The 18,107-nt window shown below is 40.0% G+C and overlaps 2 protein-coding genes across 2 annotated transcripts in view; one reads left to right on the forward strand and one right to left on the reverse strand.

The window, feature by feature from the left end:
* The window catches only part of LOC103924624 (transcription elongation factor B polypeptide 3-like), a 25,276-nt gene extending 19,508 nt beyond the window's left edge, over positions 1–5,768 (reverse strand). The window contains exon 1 of the mRNA XM_009333182.1: positions 5,666–5,768. Coding sequence (XP_009331457.1) covers positions 5,666–5,740 — 75 coding nt within the window. The 5' untranslated portion in view covers positions 5,741–5,768. The remainder of the gene's footprint in view (positions 1–5,665) is intronic.
* A 36-nt stretch (positions 5,769–5,804) lies between these two features.
* On the forward strand, positions 5,805–17,901 carry KLHL31 (kelch-like family member 31). The gene is made up of 3 exons (XM_009333181.1): positions 5,805–6,004; positions 8,282–9,485; positions 11,354–17,901. The coding sequence occupies exons 2-3, from the start codon at positions 8,314–8,316 to the stop codon at positions 12,084–12,086; spliced, it is 1,905 nt and encodes a 634-aa protein (XP_009331456.1). The 5' UTR covers positions 5,805–6,004; positions 8,282–8,313; the 3' UTR covers positions 12,087–17,901.
* Positions 17,902–18,107: the final 206 nt, after the last annotated feature.

An 18,107-nucleotide genomic window follows, 5' to 3' on the forward strand; every position in this document is an offset into this window, starting at 1 on the left:
CTGTTACCGTAAGTCGGCAGATGAAAAACTCTCTAAGACTCGATTTGGAGTTTTAGAAAGCAGGCATTCTTTATTGCGGCGCCGGACGCACAGGGGATCACTCCACCTAATGTGCGTGCCGGACTGCTTAGCTATAGGAGTTAAGTACAATCAAAATATACATATTCATTAGTTTTCCGAGACATGATTAACATATTAATGTTATTTCATTAACATATGTAAAAGTCTTTACGCATGCGCTCTTATGTCCATTGGTGGTCTTTCAGGGTCCTCTGGTGGTCGTCGATAGTCTTCCTCACTGTGACCGCTAGTTGAACTCACTTCTTGCGCATGCACAGTTTGTTCTTTGGCTCAGTTTGCACACTTTTACCTTCACAAACTAGCTGTCTTCAGCATCACTTCCTTATCTACAAAGTTTCAAGGTCTTCTGGCCTACTGAATGTTTAGCTTACCTATTCAGAGAGTATACCCCTACTGCACAGAGTATACTCCCACTGAATGTTTGGCTTGTCTATTCACAGAGCCTGTCAAGCTTGGCTACATTATGTCCAGTGAAGAGAACCATATGTCTCTTCATCATTCCTTTGTACTCGGTATCAGCGCCAGTCTCAGGAGAAGCTGTGAGAGATCTCTGCCCCTGGGGTGCTGCAGGTGGTAGGTGGGACGCTGTTAGCATCGGAGTCATTTGCACTTGCTCATGCAAACTTGTTCGGTTATCTGCAGGTAATTACAAGGTCTGTGGCGTTTCTGTTGTCCGTGCATGGCTGTAAGGCTGCTTAGCGTCCGTGAAGCACAACAGTACGTGTAGGGGTAGCAAGGCCAAGCCCATGAAGACGTGACTGGCGCCAACAGGCGCTCTACTGCAGTCCTAACCTGCAGTTGAAGGCAGCACTCAGGCTGAAGAGAGCATCCTTTTCTCTCTGTCCTGCCTTATTTACAGCCTGATGGCCAATGCTTTTTTTTTTTTTTTTTTTTTGAGGCGGACGGAGCACTTTTGGGGCCTGCAACTTTCAGCATGGCTCCTCTGTGGTTTACCTAAGGTCACAAAAACCATAGGACAGGGAATCAGTCTTTGGTGCTGCGTGAACTGCATAGATGAAACAGGATCTCTGCCGTGGAGCTTGCTGGGGCTGAGCATGTGCTTGAAAGAGCTGAATGAGTCCCTCCTAAAAAAATCTATGGGTTTGCAGTATTTCCTTGGGAGTTAATGTAGACATAATTAAAATAGATACATAGAACACCTTTCACTCTTTAAAGCAGTGTTTGGGGGAAGTGTTAAGAGTGTATCCAGTCTGAATTACAGGGGAATCTTAAGTAGGCAAAAGTCTGGTATTTGCACGTTAGGGTTACCACTCTTGCAAAATAGATCTTATTACAGCTTGGCACAGCGTATAGCAAATTTACCAGTAGAGAAACCAAAATAGCTGGTAGGGCAATACAGTAGGTAGAGCGCTCAGGTTGGATATGGAAAAAACAAATCCAGGTCCCTGTTGCAGACTGGCTCTCCAATTCTCATGCTCATCTTTTTATTTTACAGAAATAATTAACTCATCTTCCTCATCAACTCTACCTTAAAATCAGCCATCTGCAACTAATTACTCTTTCTTTATTTTTCTGGCCCTAATAGTGTGAAATTACTTATACAACATGGCATTTGTACAGAAGAAGTCTTGGAAGAGATTCAGCCCACACCAGCGTTATGGTTAAAGTTGTCTTTGAGTAGACTTTCCTCAAAGGAAGTTGAGGCTCAGATTGTCATATGGATTATGTGATTGAAGCTGGGTTTCCCGTATGTTGTTTGAACACCTTAATTATCAAGTTACTGAGTTTTCTGGGATGAGGAAAATCTCCTTGCTGCACTTCTGCCCAATTACTCTGAAAGATCATGATTTCATGCCCGTGAAGAAGAAGAAAACATTTTAAATCTGAAAAACCTTCCTAGAACAAGAAAAATGTTTCTAGCCCAGATCCAACTGCAGCATTTCTCATATTGCCTGTCATAACTGGCAGAGGAAAGAATTCCAAGTTTACTTGGTCCTTCAAAACTGCTGGCCAATGCTGATCGTTATGAGGATTTGTTTGTTTGGCATCGATACAGGACTCCTGTTGGGAAGAAGTGGGGTTGACGCACACAAAAATATAGCTCCAATAATTGCTCTGTCACTACATGCTCAAGAACTGTGTTGCGCCATCAGCTCCGCTCCAAGGCTTGCAAACTCCCATCTCATCCCTAGGGTCCTCTCCATGCCATACTGCCAATGCTCGGTGAGTTTCCAAGGACAGAGTGAAACCAGAAAGAGAAATAGGCTTTGTATGAGCTAAGGAGAAGAGCTAGGTGAGAGTTTCAGGGGGTGGATAGATGCAAGAGGCTTGGCTGGTCAAAATTAGGCAATGAACTGGGAGTGAGTGATCCTGAACAGTAGTAGTTTGTACGTTTATTTGGCAGCTTAAAAAGAAAACCCGTTTCTTTTCCACCTTTTTATTGAAAAGAAAAGACTGCAGTTCCCACTGAAATTCATTCAATATGCTTTCACAGTATCTCCAATCTGCATAAGGAGCTTCAGCCTTCCTAAAGGCATTATTGGTGTGATTACTCAATACATTCAAATTAATGCATTTAAAGATATTTTTCATAACTATTTATCATAGTCAAGTAAATATGGGCTTTGGGGGTGCATAATATTTGGCTTAGTATACACAAAGGGCTCAGAGCAAACAAAGCAGTCACGATCTAAAGCTGAACCTGAGTTTTGTTAACATCTTTAATTGACCAAGGTAGGTCTCCATGTGGCCATGGCTGTGACGCTTGCATTCCACTAACAAATCAAAGCATGCTGACTTCAAAGAAAAGGCTTTACATTTTCCAGAAGGGAGTGCAGTAATGGTTGTGCATGGATTAGAAAAGATGGTTATAATTGCCTTAAGGCCTATCTTTGCTGATACAAGAACTTTCCTTATTGCTGATTCTGGCTCACGCACGTGGAGCAAATAATAACAATTATTCTTGTTCACTGGGCTAAGAACAAATCTCTTGAAATGTTTGCGCTTTTTTTCCCCTAAAAATGTTAAAACATTGCTACATGACCTGCTACTGCTGCATGGATTGATAGTATTGTCCTTAGTCACTCATATAGACCAGTTGATTATGGAGCAAATTAAATATTTTTTCCCCAAGGTTCACTCATACCTAAAAGGATACGTCTTGACAGGCTTAAGATATTGCCAAAAAACGTACTACCCCCTCTTTTAACTGAGAAGATAATTCGTAACTTGATTGCAAGGGCTTCGATCAATATCAAAATATTTTATAGTAATTAATTTCTATGCCATTGGAAAGGAAAGAATCAGAAAGACAACAGATTGTTTTCAAGATATAAAGGAAACAATGTTAAGAATATCTGAAAATTAAAAAACATATTAAATCAAAGTTTGATTTTAAAAAATGTATCATGATTTGCAGCTAATCCAGGCACTGTTTATTTTTTAAATGACTTTGTTGTGTGCAAATTAATGGAAAATGAGAATGACTAGTTCCAAGACCAGTTTGCATGCCGTGTAATAGCCAAGTGCGCGATCAGTTGTCCTCTGATCTTGAAGACAAAGTAACTAAAGGTTTCCTGGTTTTTGCCCTGACGGACAACCAAAATTTCAGAACTGTGGGAGATGTTAATTACGTCAGCGTTAGTACACTGAGATGTTGAGGCATGCCCCACAAGATGGTTATCTCTATACTGCACAGCTCAAAGCATGTTCAGCGTTTCCTGGAAATTAGAAACTAGTTTTGTATTTTCAGTGGGAATATTTCCCCATTGTTGTTTGTGTGTTTTTTTCAACACTGAATCATATAAGGATGTTGGAAACACATTTGTAGAGACTGAATAAGACTTAAATTTATTTTACAACGTGCTAGTAGTTTTTAAAGATATGGTATGAAAATTAGAATAATCTTTTATTTTCTACAGATCATGACAGCGTATTCATTCTGGAGAAGAAGTGTCTCCTTTATAAAAAAAAAAAACTAACTGAAAAATAACAAAAGAAAAAAGATATTCTTTCTCTGAAAAATGTTGTCTGTTTAGGACATCTTAAAATTATAAAAATTGATAAAAGTCTGGGCATGAGCTGTTAGAAAAGGGAACACTGAGTAACTCAGGTTCGCTAGTATGTATATGTTCAGGAGTCTTGTTATAGAAATATGCCTGTTCTATCTATAAAAACTAATTTTTACAAATTCTTAGAACTCATGAAGCACAGTGGGGAATATATTCATTGTGTAAAAATCATTACAGCTGATCCTGTAGAGCTTAAAAAAAGTTAAGGATAATTGTCCGTGTAAGGAATTTTATAATTAGATTGAACTGGTAAATTAAAACATACTGAGATGGGTTAAGATGATGATAGATGTCATCCTACATATTAAATTGGTGTTATACTGAGTTGTATATTTGAGGCACTACACGTGAGAAAAAAATACATAGTATAGTAAGGAGAAGTTCCTAAAACATGTCTTAAAATAAGGCTTCGTCCTTAATTTTTCACAGCTGTGGCCCTCTTTTTCATAAGGAAAGCTGGTTACCTTGTTGCTGTTGGGAAGGCTTGGCTTTACGTCCCTCTCCTTCACCTGGATTTCAGACGTTTGATGGCCTCTCATTCCCTATTCTGTTCTTTCATTTTTATCTTGTAACTTTTTGTAACTCCACTAGCACAAGCGATGCCCTTTTGTTCAAAATGGCAAGTGTTATTTTGCAGCAGTAGTTGTAATAGCCCATCCGAGCCTGGAGGCAATCGAATAAATCTACCCGATGAAGCATTACACAAAGTACAGCCAAGAGAAAATCTTCCCTTTCTCTGACTTCCACTTCCACCAATATCCTTCCCTTCCCAAGCAGTCACTCACACCTCTTTTATCTCTCCCGTGGGATGAAATTTTCCTGGGATGTGGCGGTTTGGCTTTATGTTGTTCCTGAGGTTGACTGGCAAGAGGTGGAGGTAAACTATGCCGGTGTATGGTATAGCCCACAAGTTAGGATACCTTCTTGTGAGACAGAAGATCAAAGTTCACATCTCTCTGCAAATATATCAGGGGATATGAGCCAGTATCCTTGAAAGCTGAGGCAAGTCTTTACAGAGCAGCGATCTAACTCCAAGAAGTAGGACATGGCTGTGAATCCCCATCAGCCGGTCTCCTTCCTTCTGCCTGGAGTTAAGCACCAGAATCCTAAGAAAGTGGAACTGAAGTGCCAGCCTTTCCTTGGCATTTCCTGCTGGTTATTTTAGATCATAGAATAATATAATCACAGAATGGTTTGGGTTGGAAAGGACCTTCAAAGTTCATCCAGTCCCACGCCCCTGCCATGGGACATCTTTCGCTAGGTCAGGTTGCTCAAAGCCCCATCCATCCTGACCTTGAACACTTCCAGGGATGGGGCATCCACAGCTTGTCTGGGCAACATGCTCTAGTGTCTCACCACCCACATCGTAAAAAAACACCTTCCTTATGTCCAATCTAAACCTGTCCCTCTCCCCAAGCATACTGGCTTTTGCCCGGGCACCCAGCTTTGAGGTGGGGAACCCAGTGGTCCACCCTACACTTATCTGGGACAATTACTACCTGCTGTGGATCTACCTACCGTCTCCACTGTCCCCTCCCTTTCCTCCCTTGTACCTGTGCACTTGCAGGGTCCAGGCTTGTCCCCCTGGTTTCTGGAGGCCAGGCAGCCCAGGGAAGCTGAGCTCCCATGGCTGGGCAGAGGCAGGGAGCGAGGCACGGAGAGGAGGGGTCATTTTAAAGAGCACCCGAGAGTAGGCTCCGGTCTCTTTTGCTCGCTGTGACAGCAAAGCGTCACACTGGAAACCACAAGCTGGGACTTACCAAGTGGCCTCTGATCTTTCTCTCTCTTTTTTGCCACCTTTCCTCTCTTTTTGTCTTCTCATTTTTCCAAGGAAGAGGCATTTTCACTGACAGCTTCTTGGACAGCTCTGGGACACGATTTTTCTGAGGAGGGTAAGGGGTTTTTAACTCCTCACTTTGATAGTGGTTAGAAGTAACATTTTAAAGGAGGGGGGAAGGTTGTTTGTTTGAATGCATTGTTTTGGGACCCGAAGTGTCCTTTGGCATGAGTTGTTCTTAAGCTAAAATAAATTATGAAATGGCTATAGAAAACCCGATCATCCAGAGTTTTCAAAATTCGGTAATTTGGATTTATTATGTTTCACTGGTTTTGCATGTCCTGTCACTTACGTGCTTATACACTAAACTAGCTGGTGACATTTCTGCTGATGGAAAAGTATTTTTCAGGAAAAAACACGGGAGAGTGGACATTTTTGAACAGAAAGCGTAAAATGTCACAGATTTAAATGAGCTCTGCAATGACGCAGTGAGGCAATAAATATTGTGCTGCATGTATTAAAATTTTTAAGTTACAGGTTTCTAAAAATATTTAGAACCACAAATATGGCTGCCAAAAGAATATGCCCTTGCCAGCTATAAATTTGTGGCTATTAAAATGCAAAGCTATAACTGTGTGGGTAACATACAAACACATCCAAAAGTTTCATTTTCCTTTTATTCTATGTCAATAAATATACACAACACTTGGGATAGCATAGTTTTTTTGAAAAAAAGTTGTGTTAAACAACCAAAGTATACTAAAATGCCAGCTATACCTTTGACTGAACCTGTCTTAAAATGGCAAGCTGCTGGGAGGTTGCTATTCTGGGAGGTGACTCTGATAGGTCTCAACAGATGCAGCTCCCGGAATGCAGCCAGAGTGGGGGGAGCCGGGCAGCAGCTGACCCCCGCACTGGCACACCGACATTTCGGGGATCGCAGCTCACGTCAGCGCGGGCTGACACTGACACTTTTGGCACACATGGCCTTCTCCCTTGCTTGCTCTGCACATGGTCGTCACCCCGCAGCGGCAGCAAAAAAAATCCTGGTGCTCACAGGCAGCAACCATTCCTTTCTAAAATTAAATCACTGTTTTGTTACGTGCTGTGTGCTTAAGGAAAAATTGATGTGCTGAGATTTTAGATTGAAATATTACTGGAGTTTTTTATTAAGTTACCTAAAATAAGCCAGTCATTTGTTTTATCTTTAGGTAGCATTTCTTCATGAATGAGTGCAAGGATCACAGAGAAAATTAGCTGGTGTAAATTGCTTTACAATCAATGGATATATTGAAGATAAATGCTATAGTTGAATATATTTGAATGCTGGTCTCAGCAATTGTATTTTAATTGTGTTATTGAAGATCAGTGCTTTTCTTTGAGGTATATTTGCATATACATATATTTATTTGAAATAGCTCCTTTGAAAATTACTTAGGGGCCGTCTCACATTGCATTTGACAAAAACGTGGCTCATCATTTCAGCAAGAGCTGGAACTTGCCTAGAGTTGATAAGTCTAAATCAAATATCTGTTCTAACATAACTCTGTGGGAGTAATTATTAACCTTCACACATAAAGAACTTATTTAAAATAACACGTCCTGCTAGTGTTTGCATGACATTTTTCTCAAATAAAAGTTAGACAAAATCCTAAGTGTAGAATTATAGATTTCAAATTACTGATATTGAAAAGCAAGCAAAGTGTGCTATGAGTAGAATGTATTTGTGAATCTGACATGGGAAGTAGAATATCATCAGTCAGGAAAATCAAAAATTACAAAAACCTGGAAACAGTTTGGAGCAGATACTAAACCTAAAATCAACATGGCATCATACTAAAATTCACTTTGTCTTTATGTCTTATGTTGCTTTTTTAATAAAGAATTTCTCCCACTCTTAATATGTCCTGGTCAAATTCTGAACTCTCCTGTAAGTTTGTACTAGCCCTGGAGTAAGGACGAACAAAGCCAGGGGCCCATATCTTTCCTATGCTTCAGATTAATGAATTCATATCTAAAGCCTGTCTGATTTAAATGTATATTTACAAAATTTTACAGTCTGGCAAATTCACTTAATGTTTAGGAAGAGAATTTAACTCTTTGGATGCGGTGACAATAGGGGAATGTTATTTTTATGACCTTGTTATTAAAAAAAAAGGAGTTATTTTAGGTGTTGTAGGTGTATTCTTCACAATTTGAGTATCCATTGTTATTAATAAGCAGCCACACTACAATCTAGGACAGTATAGTTCTTAGGAAGATAGATTATCCTGTCTGTTTTGGTTTTGTGGCATTTATATGTATTGAAAAAGGTTAGATTTGTTGCATAATCACGGCGCTATTACATTTCACAACCGCAGTGTAGCTCTAAATGTTTTAATTTTATTTTTAGCAAGCTCTTGGCTGTAATATTTCATTGCAGCCATGGCCCCTAAGAAGAAGAATGTGAAGAAGAACAAAACAGATATCAATGAAATGACTATCATTGTGGAAGACGGCCCCCTCAGTAAACTAAATGGCTTGAATGGGCTCTTGGATGGAGGTAATGGTTTCAGCTGCATCTCATCTGAAGTTTCCGACCCATCATATAGCCCAAATCTCTTGGAAGGTCTAAGCAGAATGAGACAAGAAAATTTTCTTTGTGACTTGACTATCAGTACCAAAACCAAATCCTTCAGTGTTCATAAGGTGGTGATGGCTTCAAGCAGTGACTACTTTCACAACATTTTAAAGAAAGATCCATCCACTCAAAGAGTAGACCTCAATGACGTATCCCCATTGGGTCTAGCTACTGTTATCACCTATGCTTACACTGGAAAACTTACTCTCTCACTTTATACAATAGGTAGTATTATTTCCACGGCAATTTATCTACAGATTCACACCCTTGTAAAGATGTGCTGTGATTTTCTAATCCAAGAAATCAGTGTTGAGAATTGTATGTACGTTGCCAATATTGCAGAAACATACGGACTAAAAACAACCAAGGAAGCAGCGCACAAATTTATTAGAGACAACTTCATTGAATTTTCAGAAACGGATCAGTTCTTAAAACTTACTTTTGATCAGATTAATGAACTTCTTGCAGATGACGACTTGCAGTTGCCTTCTGAAATTGTTGCATTCCAGATTGCAATAAAATGGCTGGAATTTGACCAAAAAAGAGTAAAGTTTGCTGCCGATCTCTTAGGTAACATCCGTTTTGGTACAATCTCAGCCCAAGACCTTGTCAATTATGTTCAAACTGTGCCGAGAATGATGCAAGATGCAGACTGCCATAAGCTCCTGGTGGATGCCATGAACTATCATTTGCTTCCCTACCACCAGAATACACTGCAGTCCAGAAGAACGAGGATCCGTGGAGGTTTCAGAGTCTTAGTTACTGTTGGGGGACGCCCTGCTCTAACCGAAAAGTCTCTTAGCAGAGACATCTTATACAGAGATCCTGAAAACGGATGGAAGAAGCTGAGTGAAATGCCTGCTAAAAGTTTTAATCAGTGTGTGACGGTGATGGATGGATTTCTTTATGTGGCCGGTGGGGAAGACCAGAATGATGCCAGGAACCAAGCCAAGCATGCAGTCAGCAATTTCTGCAGGTAACTGGTTATTTATTTAAAAGGGATGGAGAGATTGATTCCACACAATGCAGGTAGATAGACCAAGCTGGTTTGTGATGTGCAGCATGAACCCCTCAGATAACTAGAAAGCAGACAGGGTTGGGGAGGTATGGATGCTATTCTATATTAAAGTTTGAATGAACAGAAATATGCATCTGAAGTTATGCAAAAACTGCACCATGGCTATACATGCACAATGAGAAGTGAGGAAAACCAAGAAAACTTAACTCCAAGTGGAGGAAATAAATAGGAACATAAATAGGAAGTTCTGGGATGTTCTAAGGAACCATTAAAATGCACCAAATCAGACAAGGTGAGACTTTTTAAATTTCAAGAGCTTCTGATGCCTCACAGAAGGTTCTGAAAAACACCTTTTAGGTATTATAATCTTGACTTTCTATGCACCATCCACCTTTCAGCAGCTTTTATACTGCATTTCATATCCTTTAGCTTTGTTTTCAAGACTTTAGAAACAATATCACCATCTCTTGAAGGCTATATTTCTCTTCTACAATGTACTCCAAATAATACCTCACTTCTGAAATATTACAGTTCCTATCTATAGTCATCCAAAGACTGCACTGGTGATAGCAAGGTCAGAAGGCTAACATGCAGTAGTCAGATGGGTGACACTCGTTTTTAAATAGTTCAGCCTAAAAGCTGACAGCACACAATAGCTTGAAGCAAAGGCTGGAGGTGAGACAACTCAGCTCTTTATCTACTAACAGACTATGGACATGCAATGGCAATACACAGCCACAGTCCTACCGGTGCTTCCTTTCCTGCTCCCAGAAGGAACATTCAGATAACTTCTCCTGAAGATATCAACCAACATAAAGAGTTAATGAATAAGGGACCTTCTCTAGATCAGTTTTGTTGTGCAATATCTACTTTGTCAGAAAAATATCTCACGTAAAGGAGATTATGCTGTCGCTCTCCCGACCTTCTGCTTTTAAACTATGCCTCACGTTCTCACAAGGAGCTGTGTACTGGAGGTGGGGAGGAGGTGGGGGAATCTTCGTGGTCCACGGCTGAATGGGTTCTGCTCTCTGTTCTGCCGTTAACTTCGAGCATGTCAAGTCACATCAGTATGTCTGTGGGCTTGCTTTCAGAGCTGCACATGACAATGCAGTATGACAGCTAGCAATTATTATTTACTTTCCCATAGTCTTTTTCTCGTGCGATTCTCTGGTCGCCACAGCATGCAACAGGAGAAATGTATGGGCCTACTAATGTACCTCACTCAACTCCTTCAGGAGTCATAATTTGCTATTTCTTATTTGAAAATTGCTCATTTAAATGTCAAGGACAGAGAATGTTATTTCAGATAGGTATGGTGTTAGGAAGCAAAGATGTTCTTTCCACGTAATTCTGACTCCATATGAGTGGCAGGGAAAGAATACTTACCATTTAGAAAGTACTAAAAATATGGAAGTATAAATCACTGCCTAACATTTTTTAAAACTCTGAGTAAATTTTGACATCTTTGCTGTAGGCGTAAATTGCAAAAAAACTTCTAAAATTTCTATTGTATGTTGAAAGTATCTCTTTCCAATATACTAATGAGGTTATCATACAATATCAAATTGCAGAAAAGAGTCAAATTTACTTTATTGAACTAATACCAGGTTTGAATGATACAAACACATTTTTTCTCCAATCAAAACCAATTTATTTGGAAATTTAACCAGGAATACCAGTTTCTTTCCACTGACTTCTGATGGGCTAAATAAATAACTAAAATTTTAGCAACTGCACAGCTGCAGCAGGAGTGGGACAGAGACAGGACTGTAGAATTTAGCAGAGCAGTATGTGAGACAGTTACCCTCTTTTTTTAATGCTTTCAGATACGATCCTCGTTTCAACACCTGGATTCACCTGGCAAACATGAATCAGCGGCGCACCCACTTTAGCCTGAATGTGTTCAATGGCCTCCTTTTTGCAGTGGGTGGTCGCAACTCTGAGGGCTGCCTCTCCTCGATTGAATGCTATGTGCCTGCAACAAATCAGTGGCAGATGAAGGCACCCCTGGAGGTGCCCAGGTGCTGCCACGCCAGTGCAGTGGTGGATGGTCGAATCCTGGTTACAGGAGGTTACATTAATAACGCTTACTCTCGCTCGGTGTGCATGTACGACCCCAGCAAAGATAGCTGGCAGGATAAGTCCAGCCTCAGCACCCCAAGGGGGTGGCACTGCGCAGTGTCCCTTCTGGAGAGGGTCTACGTCATGGGTGGGTCTCAGCTGGGGGGGCGAGCCGAAAGGGTCGACGTTCTCCCCGTGGAGTGTTACAGTCCTTACACGGGGCAATGGAGTTACGTGGCGCCGCTTCAAACTGGAGTTAGTACGGCTGGCGCCTCCACCCTTAATGGGAAAATTTACTTAGTGGGTGGCTGGAATGAAATAGAGAAAAAGTATAAGAAGTGCATTCAGTGCTATAACCCGGATCTCAATGAATGGACGGAGGAAGATGAGCTGCCTGAGGCCACTGTGGGCGTATCCTGTTGTACGGTATCTATGCCCAACACCAAGACAAGGGAGTCCAGGGCCAGCTCAGTCTCTTCTGTCCCAGTCAGTATTTAAATATGGGTCTAACCAGCAACAAGTAAAAATGTTTACCAGCACAGCAATATAGTTAACCCTTTAAGTAGCATTTTGTGCTTATATGGAAAAACATCATTGGCTTTGCAGCAGTTTTAACAGTGCAAATTGGCCAGTTTTCATGATCTTTAATACAGGTGGCGTGAAACAGCATATTAGGGTTAAGATGAATTTTCTTAGCAGGAAGAGAGCGTTAATTCATAACTGCAGAATTTCATTCTCTTCCTGACTTTGCCACTGACTTACTGGACTATCTGTGGCACATCATTTCCTTTCTTTGTGCCTTAGTTTCCTTACCTGTAAAATAGAGATAAACTTGCTTCAGAAGTTTGTTGTGAGGCTTTTTTAATACTGAGTTTTAAATGCTTTCAGAACCCAAAAATGAAAGTCAAATATTGCTAATAATAAATCTCAACATACATCAGAAATGTGCTATGTCATCATAAAATTGATCAGTTTTGTTCTTTCCTAAGCATTTTCTATTTTGACAAACAGAAGGGAAAAAAACAAAACCCCAAAAATATAGCATATAGCATGTGCATACTTTCCTTTTGGGGCAGTGGTATTCACAGAAAATTTCTCAAAACATTTTCTCCTTCAGAAGTTCTAAAGAGATCCCTATCTTCTGCCATGAAACCCTTTAATTCTCATATCTAATGCTGTGACATGGCTTTCAAGACCTGAATCCACAAAATGTCTTAGCCTCTATAAGCATTATGGGCCAGCCCCAAGGACTGCCTTGGGTGCCAGGTTTCTCTCCCAACCTCCACGTGTACACCAAGGAGCCGGCCACCACCCCCTCCTCCTCTTCACGCCAGGGAGACTCTCCTGTCACTCCAAGTGGAAGGCATGAAGGCCAGTCGGTATGTCTCCTCCTGTTCCTACTCTTCCCATCTGTGTAGGAATGTACGTCCAGGTTACCTACTTGTTCAAGAAGGTCCTCACCCATGCAAGGAGCTAGGAGCTGCCGCAGCAGGGCCAAAATCTGGAAGCTGAGTTCATGCCAGGAGGCACCAAGGGCTAATGGTGTCTAAGAGTGGAGATGCACAGTGTCCCTCCTACTCAGCATTACTCTGACAAATTCCCAGTTGAGTGAGGAACGAAGATGGAATAAAGACTGCAGGATCCACCTTTAAGAGTAGGGTGTATGTGTGGAAAACGGTGAATCATGGGAAAACTGGATAAAATCGAAGAGACTTCCCTTAATAGTACCAAAGAGATACCTTAACATCTTTCTTACAGGTGAAGGCACAACATCACCCAAAGTAACCTTTTCCCGGGCATACCATTATGTATCTCTTTCTGAAGCCTTCATTACAGCCCTATTTATGGAGCTTTTCTTCACGTTTTTCCAAAGGCTAGACTAATGTGTAGCACAGCAACAACTGTGCCTGTTGAAGTCTGTGAAGTTTTCCCAGTGAGTAGAGTGAAGTTTTTGCTCAACTTAGATTACCTTCCAAGAACTTTTCTTCCTGATTTCAGCATGCAGTGGGAGAATTAAGTATGAAACCTAATCCTATTCCCTTAGCCAAAGGGATATGCAACCCATAATGTCCCCTGAGAATTTGATACCAAAGGACTGCTGTCAGCACAAAATGTCTACACCCTTCTGTTGGAGAAGAAAAGAAGCAATACAAGGAACTAAAGTGATTTAATATAACCAAAAGGGTAGAAGTTCACTCACCTTAACCAATTCATAGAGGCTTCACCTGCAGTTTCTTCAGATGATCATTGACACCCCCAGGCTCCGGTGCCAATGAGAAGGCATGCTCTTAGCAATGTTTACAAGGCATCCAGATTTTTATCTCATTTGCAAAAGAGGAACACTATAAAATTGTCTGTAAGTGCAGATATTGTTGAGGCAAGCATTTTCAGGGCTTATGCTCTGCTCTTCGTAGCTTTGTTGCAGCTACATATTAAGCATCAGCATGAGCGTGACACAGTATTAGAGATGAAGTAATTCACTCTGTCAGTTGGGATTAAACTCCATGGTACTCGGTCCTGTTTTCCAATTCTAACTTAGAGTTCATGTCTGCATCCTGACTACACAATTTTAAATCCCAAATTCTATTTTTGAGTGCTGCATGTTATTAGAATATACTGTGTTGCAATGACTGTTGGTCAAAGTAGCGCTGTCATATAGGTTTGATTAATTTAATTAGCATACAGTTATCTTTTTTCCTGTTTAATTCAAATGAATAATAATTCAAATCCACGGTCACAGAACAAAACATGGAATTGTGTAACAGAGTAAGATTACTTTGTTTTAAATATGAAAATGCTGTTCTTGCCCATTCCAGTCACCAAAAGCATTCTTGTGGATGAGAGCAAAATTTCTCTTTTCCCAAAGTCATGACCATGTGTTCCATATGAAAGCATTTAAAAAGCTCTTTGAAAAATCCATCTGCTCCAATAACTTTTTCTGTAAAATTTTAATGCTATTAGATGAAATTGATTATCCACCACCAGTCCAATGAAGATACACGTGCAGGTATCCAATTATAGCTGTATACATACTCCAGTTATTTAGTGTTTCTAAGGTACCCATAAGATGGTATTTAGGAATTGAAGAAGCAATCATTTTGGCCTCAGACAGACATTGGATGAAATTCTGTCATATGCAAGTGTCTCTTTCCCCTTTGGGAATTGAGTTCCAAAATGCGATGAGTAGTCAGATGTTGCTGCACGCTTTACTGTTTGTGAGCCAACACTTCTTATACATCAACAACCATCTTCTGTTTTCAAGTAGAAAGTTATTTGTGAATGATGGGCTAAGTGCAATGAAACTACTCTCTTACTACTTAAAGGGTTAAAAACTTTGGGGGCCAAATCCTTTTCATCTTACTCGCAAAAAAGTTCCATTGACTTCACTGGGACTACTGAATAAGATGTACAGGATTTCGAACTCTTGGCCGAATTGTGGCAGAACAGTAGATATAGATGCCTGCCAAAACTGTCAAACCCAGACGGAAGACTGCTCCTCAGCCTCCACTGCCCTTGGCCACGACAAGGCCATAAAGACGTGTCCTAGGACAGGATCCAAGCACTATTGGCCATGTGGTCCTTCCGTAACACAAATTAGGTACGTACTTCAGGCCAAAAATTTTAGGTAGATTAACAAATGGTACTGTTATCAGTATAGCACTTCAGTGGGGCTTTATATTATTTTCTCTAAACATCTGTTTAGGCTTCAACTGCGCATTGAGCCAGGATTTGGCCCTTAATATGTGACAATATCAGCTGGACTTAACATTATTTTCATCATACCAATGTACTGAGCTATTTGTGACATTTTTATGTACAATCTTGTTTTGTTAGAACTGTGAAAAATGGTTTGTATGTTGTGTTTTATGGGATGGTGTTCTTTCATTGTCCAGTACCGTATTTTCAATCTCCAGATGTTTAATAACAACATCTCAGCTGAACTTGAAATATTGTATATCCCAAAAAGAAATTTTAAAATGCAGTTTAGGAAGTACTATATATGGTAATATTAAGTAGAGCGGAAGGCTTCCAACTGTATGAGATGCAGATTTTTAGAACACTACAAGGATCTTCTTTAATGCTATACTAATAGTAAAAAAAAAAAAAATTAATATATGCTGTTATCTTCAAAATTCCTTATGCCCATGCATTTTATAATCAACATCTGTGCTTCCAAGGAATTCAAATCTGAAAATAAGCTTTCTGCAGTCTGTGAGTGAAACAGTTTGATAATATTTTGTTTTCTTGTCTATTCATGCTTGTGTAGGTGCATGGGAGAGTGTGTTACAAGGTTGTGAGGTAGAACTTACTGTTGGAAAGTTATGCTGAAAGGAAGATTTTGTGCTTAGTTCTTAATCAAGATAAGATCATGATCAATTAATTTCTTCCTGAAGTTAACCCACAAGATCATCTGTGGATCGGTCAAGAGTTCAGTAAGCTTAAGCGCCAACTTCTAGCTGGTCAAAGAGGGAAGCAGACAAAATTAGCATCAACCAAAGCTATAAGGTGTTGAAAAGTGTTTGTGTTAAGATTTTTAAATGTCAGTTCTTGCAGGAAAAAGTACACGATGAATGAAATGTCTGAATAAGACCATGCTTTATATTATCCTGAAACCTAGATTAGTTGATCCTACAATTTGAACTCCTTCCAAACCCATGCTGGGTTTAGAGGGAGTTTTTCACTGGTAACAGCTGGGTTTGGTAATTCTAGTTGCAAACCCAACAGCCAAACAAATGGTTGTATGAGCATGCGTACCTTCTTGAATTCAGTGGGACTTCTCCTATATACAGTTATTCTCATGTGCTTATGTTTGGAAAATTAAAATACAAGAACTACATCCATGGGTAGACAAGTATCAATGTCCAGTGAAAGCCAACATGGAGGTATTAGGCTGATCCTCAGTATCACCATTCAACTACCCACTTACCATGCAGGCACATGAAATATTTAGAGACTAGATTTCCCTGGAAGGATTATTTCCTTTGGGTTGGCTGCTCAATTAAATCCTCTGTATGCTCCAAGGGTTTTTGTGCAACACACAGAATGGGAGATGCAAGCGGCTCCAGACAGTGGAAAGGGGAAGATGGAGCCCCTTAGCACAGTCAGTAGACTAAGATTTTGTTCCCATTTCTCAACAATGTTTGAGAAATATGTGCTGGAAGGAAGCACCTACTTCAACACACACATTTCCATAAGCAGCCTTTCTTTATGTTGCCTAACTGAGCTGGCCCAGCCTTTCTTATGAAAAGCAAGACTCAATTTTCAATTGCCTGTAACTTGAATTCTCAGTTGAATTGAATTTTCAATCCATTTTAAGCTGGTTTACCCAAGCTGGGAGATCTTTTTCAAATTCTGAATTGACCTGCTCAGAGAAGGCAGTTGAAGCCAATAGTCCTACTCTAGTCTCCTGACCTTTTTGCAATGAATCTTCTCATCCTTTTGCTAAAGACCTACTTTGTATAAGTAATCAAAAACATTATCATGCACAGATTTGTACTTTCACTCCTCCATGCAAGAGGAGGATCTCTTGTCCCTTTTATTTTCTCTTTTCTTGTCTATAACTGAATGGCTCACGGGGCACTGAAGAAGATGCACAGATGCGAACAGTACATAAAAGCTCATCTGTGAATCTAATTCAAAAAATCTCATCGCTGGTGGCCACAATAAAGAAAAGGACACATTCTGCAATGCCTGTTGGAAAAAAAGGGGTGAAAAATTAGTCACTGGTGCTCATTTGCAAGTGTGGCACTGCTCAGAGCTCTGTTCCCAGAAGTTCCCTAAAGAATAAAAGAAAATACATGCAATTCTATGTAGCTTGTGTGAGAGATTCACTTAATATTAGGTGAGTTTTGCCATGCAAAAGGTTAGTATGAATTCATTGTTGTCTCAATGAAAATTAAATTTTCAATAAAAATATAGGCAATTAGTAAACTTATGAGGAATACGTAGTCGATTTCTGTTGGTAAGAATGGGAACACACACATTTAGATACACTGGATGTTACACTAGTTGCTGCCTTGGCAGTTTTGTTGTCAACAAGAAAAGTTAAAAATATAACTTATTTGTGTAAAGCATTTCCCTTGCTTATAAGTGTTAGACATACTGCCTATACAAATAGGTTTTCTAATTATACACTTTAAGGATGGACTGTGATAACACAAGGGAACATATTTCAACAGAAAAAGATCTGTAAGTGTAATGTGAGAATGTTACTACTTAAAAATTAAAATTTGTAGTGCAGCATTTGTCACTAAGAGGAATAACAGCATGTCGGTATTTTTCATTGTATGCTTTAAATAAAACTGTCAACACAAGCACAAACAAATTATTCTTATTGTAAAATCAGTTGGAAACTGCGAGACTCTCTTTCTGATGAACGCCTGGTTGCAGCTGAAATATGCTTTGTTTTCTGAGCCCTGTGCTGATCCTTGCTGTCGTATCAGCTAACTGGAATGTTTGTTACACCCGGGCTGTCAAACCACCTTCACAATAAGCTACACAGTGTGACACTGGAGCCAC

Source organism: Pygoscelis adeliae, unplaced genomic scaffold (assembly GCF_000699105.1).
Source record: "Pygoscelis adeliae isolate BGI_AS28 unplaced genomic scaffold, ASM69910v1 Scaffold57, whole genome shotgun sequence".
Taxonomy (NCBI): domain Eukaryota; kingdom Metazoa; phylum Chordata; class Aves; order Sphenisciformes; family Spheniscidae; genus Pygoscelis; species Pygoscelis adeliae.